General features: G+C 44.5%; 3 protein-coding genes across 3 annotated transcripts; 2 read left to right on the top strand and 1 right to left on the bottom strand.

The window, feature by feature from the left end:
- Positions 1-1,453: 1,453 nt before the first annotated feature.
- Positions 1,454-1,813, top strand: H6S33_004150 (uncharacterized protein; the record flags this gene model as incomplete). The annotated part of the gene is made up of 1 exon (XM_044835526.1): positions 1,454-1,813. A coding segment is annotated over one exon (360 nt), but the record flags the coding sequence as incomplete, so codon positions are not given.
- A 1,720-nt stretch (positions 1,814-3,533) lies between these two features.
- On the bottom strand, positions 3,534-4,331 carry H6S33_004149 (uncharacterized protein; the record flags this gene model as incomplete). Its single annotated transcript, XM_044835524.1, has 2 exons — positions 3,534-4,194; positions 4,285-4,331. 2 exons carry the CDS (start codon positions 4,329-4,331, stop codon positions 3,534-3,536), a joined length of 708 nt encoding a protein of 235 aa, XP_044691683.1.
- Positions 4,332-9,571: 5,240 nt separating this feature from the next.
- Positions 9,572-10,468, top strand: H6S33_004148 (uncharacterized protein; the record flags this gene model as incomplete). Its single annotated transcript, XM_044835523.1, has 2 exons — positions 9,572-9,984; positions 10,177-10,468. 2 exons carry the CDS (start codon positions 9,572-9,574, stop codon positions 10,466-10,468), a joined length of 705 nt encoding a protein of 234 aa, XP_044691682.1.
- Positions 10,469-10,696: the final 228 nt, after the last annotated feature.

Below are 10,696 nucleotides of genomic sequence, written 5' to 3'. Positions count from 1 at the left end.
AACTAACCCTAACTAACCCTAACTAACCCTAACTAACCCTAACTAACCCTAACTAACCCTAACTAACCCTAACTAACCCTAACTAACCCTAACTAACCCTAACTAACCCTAACTAACCCTAACTAACCCTAACTAACCCTAACTAACCCTACTACCCTAACCCTAACTAACCCTAGTTCGGCCCGTAACCCTAGTTAACCCTAGCTAACCCTAGTTCGGCCCGTAACCCTAGTTAACCCTAGCTAACCCTAGTTAACCTAGTTCGGCCCGTAACCCTAGTTAACCCTAGCTAACCCTAGTTAACCCTGATTTGGCCTGTAACCCTTATTTGGCCTGTCATCCCAGTTAACCCTATCTACCCCTAGCACTAGGTTACCCGAGCTAACACTCAACAGCCCCCACCTACTACCTCCGCTCCAGATATCAAAATCATGTTGCCTTTTACCCACATACCTGACGATGCTGATGGATTCTATTCGTTTTGGCCAACGGATAGCAACGGAATCGGGAATTGTACGGGTACGGTTCTCGCCCAACTGAACAATCCTGTCCTAAGTTGCCTAGCAGAATGGTTTCTGTACAACCACCAACCGTTACGATCAAATCTTAACGCCCAAAGTCACCTCAGGTCTGCAAACTCACACCGGTGCTTCTGGACAAAATCCGGCCTCATTCAGCTTCAGACCCTAAGTAATTCTCCTCAGAGGAGGCTGTGGATCACACCTTCGGTAAGGCAGTAGACCGAAACCTAACTTTGAGACACGGTGATGTCTTTTAGAAGAAAAGATGCTACATCCCAAATCACCGAGAGCTCAAACCAAAAATCATGAGCGCCCTACATGATTCGAAGCCCAGAAGCCACATGGGTCAATTCAAAACTGCAGAGCATCTTCGGGCACTGTTCTTTTGCCCAAAGATGGACAATGATATGGGAGAATACGTGTGTAGTTGCGATACATGTCAAAGCAATAAAAGCTCCAGTCATGAAAAGTACAGGATGCTACCATATTCAGAGGTCCCCAATACTCCTTGCAGCTCCATCTCTATGGACTTTTTCGTTAGTTTGCCAGAATCTGAAGCCTATACCCGTATCGGGGTTATTGTTGAACGCTTTACAAAAATCACCTACTTCATACCGCTCAAGACCGAGGCAACAATCAAGGAACTTTCGCAGATATTCCTTCAAGAAATATGCCGACTACATGGACTATCCGAATTATTCATTTCTGATCGGGACTTCAGATTCGAAAGCAAGTTCTGGCATTCATTGATCAAGCTTCTCGGAGTCAACCTTTGTCTGTCTACGGCATATCGTCCTCAAGCTGACAGGTGAACTGAGAGGGTCAATCAAACGCTAGAGCAATATTTCAGAAACTTTTGGTCCTACCAGTAGGACGATTGGGCAGGGTTACTGCCGCTTGCACAGTACGCCTACAAAACGGCAACCCAATAGTCCATTAAAGTATCTCAGTTCTACGCGAACTATGGGTTCGAGCCTGATTCCGATTGGCATTCGCGCAGAAGGAAGCTGGACAATGCCAATGTTTCCAGTCCCGTACCAAAGTTCAAGTGGAAAGCTCTTTGGAAAACTATGAGGACAGATATTTTTAAGGCACAGGCCCGGCAGAAGAAATGGTATGACCAGAAGCATATGAAACCTCCACAACCTGAAGATGGGGATAAGGTGATGATGGACCGACGCAATATGGTTGCCAATCGACCCTCAAGCAAGCTTGACTACAAGAAACTATGTCTCTTTGAGGTTGATGAGAAACTTGTTGTTGCGTTCTACACGCTGAAGCTTCCCTCTTAATGGAACATTCATGCCGTCTTCCAAATATTTCTGCTGGAGTCCTATTTGGGACTGAAATACACTCGACGCACTGAAGTCCCTCCTACTCCAGATGAGGTCGAAGGAGAATACAGTCACGTTCTCCGACAAATAGCTAATAGCAGATGGCAATATGCTAGGCATTCGAAAGTGTTTGTAGAGTATCGCATTGTTTGGGAGGGCTATCGTTCGGAAGACTCCTGGGAACCATATGAAATTCTGCAAGGAAGAGCCGATGAGGCCCTGAAAGTATTTCATCAAAAATACCCGCAAAAACATCGGAAAATACGGGGAAACTTTATGGATCCTCAAAACACGGCGTGAGTAGCTCTGTATCCCAGAAGAAATCCGGGAACAAAAACCAACTCTCCTGTACCAGGTTTTTCATCGGTCTGACAGAGTTCGGATACCATTTTTCCCTGAAAACAATGCAAGAAACGATAGAAAACCGAAGCGTGAGGAAACCCGCATAAAAAAGACAAGGGAAAAAGAGAGATTCTTGCTAACCTCGAAATCTCCACTAGTGGGACGAAAGGTTCTATGACAAGAGTGGAGAATATGTCATTTTCTTTGTTTTTAAAAGGCATTTCATGTTAGAGTTTTCTTTCTCTGATGGAAATAGAAACAGAGATGTAATTTGTACGTAATCACCAATAGAGCTACAGTTTTTCTTTTATGCCAAATACTAATATTCCAGTAACACTACAGTGGACTCAAAACGACTCCACAATAGAGGGGAGTAATGTAACAGTGCCACTATCAGGCTGTTACAAAAGAACCTATTCCATCAGTTAAGCCACCGACCCAAAGTAACAGCAGCTTGTTCTTCATCGACGCGTGAAGATTAGGGCAGTTAGGCTCCTACCTTTATTGGTATAGAGGACAGTGATCTCAATGAGTAAGAAGTCTTACAAATCAAAAATAGGGGGCCGAGTAAGCCTGGAACAGAAGTACAAAGATGGCTGATAGCACAGGGAACCCCGGACGGCAGTTCCCTACCTAGGCAGTCGAATCTTTCAGGTTTCATATATCTCCAACCGATGCCGAAAGACCATGCTTTAGCACGACAGAAATGATTCTGGCGGTGTCCCGGAGTTAATGGAAAATCTAATTCCAAAAACACGTTTTAATCCCCAACACTAACCTCCGCAGTGTCAAACTGCCGGAATGCTCCTGTTTTGCTCCAGAGTATCTTTGGGGAGTGGGAGTGCGACTCAAGCTACTAAAGCAAAACTTCGGTTTACAAACACCCAAATCGGTTCTAATAAAGTTAGAATAAACAACTATTATCTGGTCGGCTGTTTCCAATAGTTCTTGAGATTCCAACCACAGATTTCGGCAAATTGAATGATTTGACTCGGACAGAAGTTCATCCAAGGTGTCGTACTTACTCTCCTCTCCCCTGATAGAAAATAGTTGCTGTACCCCTGACTATCAATAGGCAGACTGTCAGCCGGAAAAAGAACTTGAGCAAATGCGCCGTATTCCTATAAGGGACTCGGTGTTGCCGCAGGTTGGCCTCTCATCATCAACGGATCTTTAATAGAGAGAAGACCCCTTAAAGTTATAATTTTCTAGACTTGAGAACGTTCAAACATACAAACTCCCTTTTTTCTTTCTGAACGAGTATCATCAAAACTCGCTCTCTTTATTTACACTATTCGAAACCAAATCACGGTTGTGCCTCATCGTAGTACCTCAGTCACATGTTTTTATCGATCGTCACTGACATGGTCCCATATGCTTCCACCATATTGGGTCTGTCTGTTCGATAGGTCATGACGTCTCTAAAGTTGTCAGACAATCTTTCCGCCAATTCGTCAATCTTGACCCCTTTATTGTAATGCAAGTGAGACATGTTTCTGATAAACTGCGAGTAGTAGGTGGCAAAGTCTCCTTTGCCTTGCCTCAGGGGGACGAGTTGGTGGTGGATGGTACTTTGGGTATTTAGGTCTCTAAATGAGCCTTTCATGTGGGCGACAAAGAAGGTGACGGAGGAAAAGAAGTCAGCAGGATTGGCGTTAACAAGTTGTATTACCTGATCAAGAGCTCTTCCCTCCAAACAGCTGACCGCATGGATAACCTTTGCTGTCCCATTGCGGAACCGATTATGGTTGACTTCGTGCTTCATTCGGAGTTGGGTAACGAATCCGGAGATTTTGGTCCGGATGCGATCAAACTTTTCAGGGAAAGTTTCAGACCCAAAGGTGGAGACAGTGGTTGATGCAGTAGCAGCGAAAATGGGGATAGGAACATTGGGGGCGGAGGTGATGTGGTCAACATTGAGGTCAAGGTTGACCTGTATTACTTGCTCTTCCAGGTAGCCAATGGTTTTGTGGACGGCAGAGAGCAGTGTACGAGCACTATCCCTCTCGTGTCGGATGCTTTAAAACATAGTAGGGAGGTGGTCAAACAGGGCAGCAGTATTCTATTCGTATTGATGGTTAAACTACTCGATTTTGTTAGATGAGACCCATGTAGGTCGGTTGAGGGTGGACATGGCGTCTGGTGCGGATTACGAGGCAACGTAATACTAGGGAGTTGGGTAGCGAGTATTCCGCAGGGTACGGGAGATGGTCATAGGGGCTGGTAGGTTAATGAGCGAGAGGGGTTGGAGAAACTTACAGTAGTTTAGGTCTAGCGGTGGGAAGGTCGGAGAAGTGAGATGGCCTCCTTATAAAGGAAGAGAAAATAGTACTTGAATAGCAATAGCCAGCGTAGATTACCTAAGCCTTTGCGTACCAAAAGAAAGAGAAGAAAAGAGAGAGAAAAAGAATAGAATCGAGGGCAAAGCCCTTTAATATACATAAAGAAAGCTTAGCAATCACAAATCTCAAGTAACTCATACCCTTAAAATCGACGGAAACTTCTAGAAATCCATAGAAGTTTTCTGATCAATTCGACCCTTTGTAACCTACTATATTATTCAATCGATCTATGAAATCGGACAAGGTTTTAGGATCTGAATTGGGTTACACTGAGAACGTTCAAGCAATTGAGTGCTATACTGTTCGCCAGTCAGCTCGAATATGACATTCTCAATCAAAAGCATTCATAATCCTAATTCTAAAGGCTTGGGGGAATTTGGGCGCATACTGTTACTAGGTAGGTGAGGTGGAACAGATATTATCTTACGGACATCGTCAAATTCCTACCCTTTTACAAAATACAAAATATCAGGATACATGTTATAAAGACTGTTATCAATTAAAACAATGAGTTTTAGAGATAAATGCTGAATATTGTTCACTCTCAAGTTCAGAATATGAGCATAGATTGTATATATTTCCGAATGGATTGGAAAGCCGCAACCTCGTGTTTTGGGAGAAGATATTTTGCAAACCGTAGTGCAGTATTCAATCTATTCAATATTGATCCAGAACCTGGTATACCAATCAAGCCATCAAATACATTGAGTATCAATTTCAGTATTTTACTGTGCCAATAAATATTCATAGCTTTCAAACCTTCATGAACGATTGTAACAAATGAGAATTTGAATTTCTGATATACTCGCTGTCCTGATACATACCCATCAAAGGATTGTAAATAATACAAAAGGTTTTGTTCGTCAATAACTGTTAAATTTGCTGTTCTGATGAGAATGTATCTAATATGTACCGGAATATAATTCTTCTGAGATTGCTATAATCTGATTGGTTGACAGTGACAGGGGTGTTTTGTAAGCACGACACATCAAATTCGTGTGTTTGGTGCAGTTACCCTGCCCGATTTTGTTCTGTTACCCTGCCTATTTTGAGATGGTTACCCTACCCGATTAGTGCGGTTGCTCTGCCTGCTCTGAGCCGTTACCCTACCTTTTTTGTGCGTAACCCTACCTTTTTTGGGCGTTACACTACCTTTTTTGGGCGTTACCCTGCCTGCTCAGGGCCGTTACCCTGCCTATTTTCCTGCCAAGCCCAAACCCTAACCCTGACCTTACCTATGAGACCAGCCCAACCAACGGAACCCTTTATGATTAAATAATAAATATAGCTATTTAGTAGTCAAATATGAGCAGAATAGGCGAGAGAGATGAACAGTAGTTGGCGGGGAGTGCGAAGAGGGAGAGAGAAGACCAGTAAGAGGGGAAGAGGAGGTGCCAGTGTGGTGGAGGAACGGTGAAGGAAGCTGGAATATATCAGAGCTGGCACTGGAGCTGGCATTGGAGCTGGCACAGGAGCTGGCATCGAGGCGAACGCCGGAGTAGTCACTCGAGCGGTCACCGGAGCGGACACAAGAGCGGGAAGACGAGCAGGAACATGAGCGGGAACAGGGGTGGGCACAAGAGCGGGCACAGGAGTGAGGGTTAGAGCTGGCACCGTAGCTGGCACCGGAGCGGATACTGGAGCGGGTACCGGAGCTGCCACCGGAGCGGCATCAGAGCTGGTACTGGAGCTGGAAGCGAAGCGGGCACTGGAGCTTGCAGAGAAGTGGACACTGGAGCTGGCATGTATCTGAGCTGGCACTGGAGCCGGTATCTAATGGAGCTGGCACTGGAGTGGGCATTAAAGATGGTATTCGGGCAGCTCCAGCTAGAGCTGATATATATTTGAGCCGACACCGAAGCTGACAGTGGGGCTGACCTTAATTTTAACTCGCACTGGAGCTGGCATTGAAAATCGGAAATAGATCTCCAGAGCAAAATTTAGGCATTTATGTGACATGGCCGGGAAAACAGAACATGAGACGGCAAAGACAAAATTAACTAATTACTGGAGGTGCCTAGATACTACACATAGGTGGGAGAGAAGGGGACCTCGTGGTCGCGAGGTGGTGCACCTCTAGTAAGTATGAACCAATTATTAATGATATCAACCAAGTTCACTGCTAATTACTGATTCGAATATTTTCCTGACAGGTATCGACTCCTATTTAGTATTCAACCATCATACAGAAAGCGTTTCTTATCGGTATACACTTTACTTGCCATTCCGATTTGTATGCATACGTATCAAGCGATTGCCAAAAATTCTCACAAATCTTATTTAGTATTCCTAATTTACATTCTGTCACAACAAGTGTGCATACAAATCGAATCATAGCAAACCATACCAACAAATCTCAATTTCAAACTGTGATGCAGTTTCTGTTTCGATTGATATTATACCTCTCAAGCTGTCACAAACAGTAGTAACCAATTTCACCTTTAGTGTTTGCTTTACATATTGTCCTAGTAGATATGCATATCTATCCAGCGATTCAATATTGCTCAGTAGTGTCTAGAACAATAATCCTATATAACCCGAAGACTGGTAATTGCAACCTTCATGGTTACGTATCGGAATTAGAATGTAGGACAGAATACTGAAGTGACACTTTTCTATCTATCTTTCTTCAGGTCGTTGTTATTCTATTGGTACAAAATACAATGTTCGGTCAAAATGAAATACAGTGTATTTGGTGGTGGTCGAAACCTGGATGTGAGTAGTTAGGGTTAGGAGCGTTGAAAGTTGGTTTGGTTACGTGCACAAAATACAATCTTCTGTCAAAATGAAATACTTGAATGTGTATTTGGTGGTGGTTGAAACCTGAATATGGGTAGTTGAAGTTATGAGCGTTCAAATCTGAATTGGTTACATGTACAAAATACAATGTTCGGTCAGAATGAAATACAGTGTATTTGGTGGTGGTTGAAACCTGGATGTGGGTAGTTATGGTTACGAGCCTTGAAAGTTGGTTTGCTTACGTGTACAAAATACAATCCTCGGTCAAAATGAAACGAATGTGTATTTGGTGGTGGTTGGAACCTGGATGTGGGTAGTTAGGGTTATGAGCGTTCAAATCTGAATTGGTTACATGTACAAAATACAATGTTCGGTCAGAATGAAATACAGTGTATTTGGTGATGGTCGAAACCTGGATGTGGGTAGTTAGGGTTACGAGCGTTTAAAGTTGGTTTGCTTACGTGTACAAAATACAATCCTCGGTCAAAATGAAACACTTGAATGTGTATTTGGTGGTGGTTGGAACCTGGATGTGGGTAGTTAGGGTTATGAGCGTTCAAATCTGAATTGGTTACGTGTACAACATACAATCCTCGGTCAAAATGAAATACAATGTGTATTTGGTGGTGGTTGAAACCTGGATGTGGGTAGTTAGGGTTACGAGCGTTGAAAGTTGGTTTGCTTACGTGTACAAAATACAATCCTCGGTCAAAATGAAATACTTGAATGTGTATTTGGTGGTGGTTGGAACCTGGATGTGGGTAGTTAGGGTTACGAGCCTTGTAGTGGGATTTTGGTTAGGGTTAGAGAATACGGTTTTCGGTCAAAATGAAATGCATGAATCTGTATTACGAGGTGGTTTAAACCTGGCTGTTGGCGGTTAGGGTTACGAGCATTGCCATCTGGTTCGGTTAGGTGTGCAAAATAGAATTTTCGGCAGAAATGAAATACATAAATCTGTATTTGGTGGTGGTTTGTACCTGGCTGTTGGCGGTTAGGGTTACGAGCGTCGAAGTGGTATTCGCCCAATGCGGTAACCCGGGGTTCAGAATCCTAAATGCGTGTATTTCATCGAACCGCAAGATGGGGAAACACGGGATGATTCAGTTTTGAACGCTGTCATGATTATAGGATAGAGAATGCACGCTCGGTACGGTGCAGTTGTCGATTGTTGTGAGTCTCGGTGATGGAGTGAACCAGGACGGGTCGCCAAGACTCACAGTGAGTTACCCTACTCAACGGCCCCCACCCACCACCTCCGCCCCCGCAATCACGACCACGACCCCCTGTACGCGCATACCTGATGATGGGAATGGACTCGGGTCGTCCTGTTCGACCCATAGCCACGGAGCCCGGAATTGTGGGGCGACGGTTCCCGGGCAACCTCAAAATCCTGTCCGACATTCGACTACTAGAGTTAACCCTAGTTAACCCTAGTTCGGCCCGTAACCCTAGCTAACCCTAGCTAACCCTAGTTAACCCTAGTTCGGCCCGTAACCCTAGTTAACCCTAGTTAACCCTAGTTCGGCCCGTAACCCTAGCTAACCCTAGTTAACCCTAGTTCGGCCCGTAACCCTAGCTAACCCTAGTTAACCCTAGTTCGGCCCGTAACCCTAGCTAACCCTAGTTAACCCTAGTTCGGCCCGTAACCCTAGTTAACCCTAGCTAACCCTAGTTAACCCTGATTTGGCCTGTAACCCGTATTTGGCCTGTCATTCCAGTTAACCCTATCTACCCCTAGCAATAGGTTACCCAAGCTAACAATCAACAGCCCCCACCCACTACCTCCACTCCAGATATCACAATAATGTTGCCTTTTACCCACATACCTGACGATGCTGATGAATTCTATTCGTTTTGGCCAACGTATAGCAACGGAATCGGGAATTGTACGGGTACGGTTCTCGCCCAACCGAACAATCTTGTCCTAAGTTGCTCTAGCAAAATGGTTTCTGTACAATCACCAACCGTTACGATCAAATCTTAACGCCCAAAGTCACCTCAGGTCTGCAAACTCACACCGGTGCTTCTGGATAAAATCCGGCCTCATTCAGCTTCAGACCCTAAGTAATTCTCCTCGGAAGAGGCTGTGGATCACACCTTCGGTAAGACAGTAGACCGAAACCTAACTTTGAGACACGGTGATGTCTTTTAGAAGAAAATATGCTACATCCCAAATCACCGAGAGCTCAAACAAAAAATCATTAGCGCCCTACATGATTCGAAGCCCGCAAGCCACTTGGGTCAATTCAAAACTGCAGAGCATCTTCGGGCACTGTTCTTTTGCCCAAAGATGGACAATGATATGGGAGAATATGTGTGGAGTTGCGATACAGGTCAAAGCAATAAAAGCTCCAGTCATGAAAAGTACAGGATGCTACCATATTCAGAGGTCCTCAATACTCCTTGCAGCTCCATCTCTATGGACTTTTTCGTTAGTTTGCCAGAATCTGAAGCCTATACCCGTATCGGGGTTATTGTTGAACGCTTTACAAAAATCACCTACTTCATACCGCTCAAGACCGAGGCAACAATCAAGGAACTTTCGCAGATATTCCTTCAAGAAATATGCCGACTACATGGACTATCCGAATTATTCATTTCTGATCGGGACTTCAGATTCGAAAGCAAGTTCTGGCATTCATTGATCAAGCTTCTCGGAGTCAACCTTTGTCTGTCTACGGCATATCGTCCCCAAGCTGACAGGTGAACTGAGAGGGTCAATCAAACGCTAGAGCAATATTTCAGAAACTTTTGGTCCTACCAGTAGGACGATTGGGCAGGGTTACTGCCGCTTGCACAGTACGCCTACAAAACGGCAACCCAATAGTCCATTAAAGTATCTCAGTTCTACGCGAACTATGGGTTCGAGCCTGATTCCGATTGGCATTCGCGCAGAAGGAAGCTGGACAATGCCAATGTTTCCAGTCCCGTACCAAAGTTCAAGTGGAAAGCTCTTTGGAAAACTATGAGGACAGATATTTTTAAGGCACAGGCCCGGCAGAAGAAATGGTATGACCAGAAGCATATGAAACCTCCACAACCTGAAGATGGGGATAAGGTGATGATGGACCGACGCAATATGGTTGCCAATCGACCCTCAAGCAAGCTTGACTACAAGAAACTATGTCTCTTTGAGGTTGATGAGAAACTTGTTGTTGCGTTCTACACGCTGAAGCTTCCCTCTTAATGGAACATTCATGCCGTCTTCCAAATATTTCTGCTGGAGTCCTATTTGGGACTGAAATACCCTCGATGCACTGAAGTCCCTCCTACTCCAGATGAGGTCGAAGGAGAATACAGTCACGTTCTCCGACAAATAGCTAATAGCAGATGGCAATATGCTAGGCATTCGAAAGTGTTTGTAGAGTATCGCATTGTTTGGGAGGGCTATCGTTCGGAAGACTCCTGGGAACCA

The sequence above is a fragment of the Morchella sextelata genome (genome assembly GCF_020137385.1).
Source record: "Morchella sextelata strain SCLS chromosome Unknown scls_16, whole genome shotgun sequence".
Lineage (NCBI taxonomy): Eukaryota > Fungi > Ascomycota > Pezizomycetes > Pezizales > Morchellaceae > Morchella > Morchella sextelata.
The sequence above is the reverse complement of the archived record's forward strand: the minus strand, read 5'-3'. Positions and strand labels throughout refer to the sequence as shown.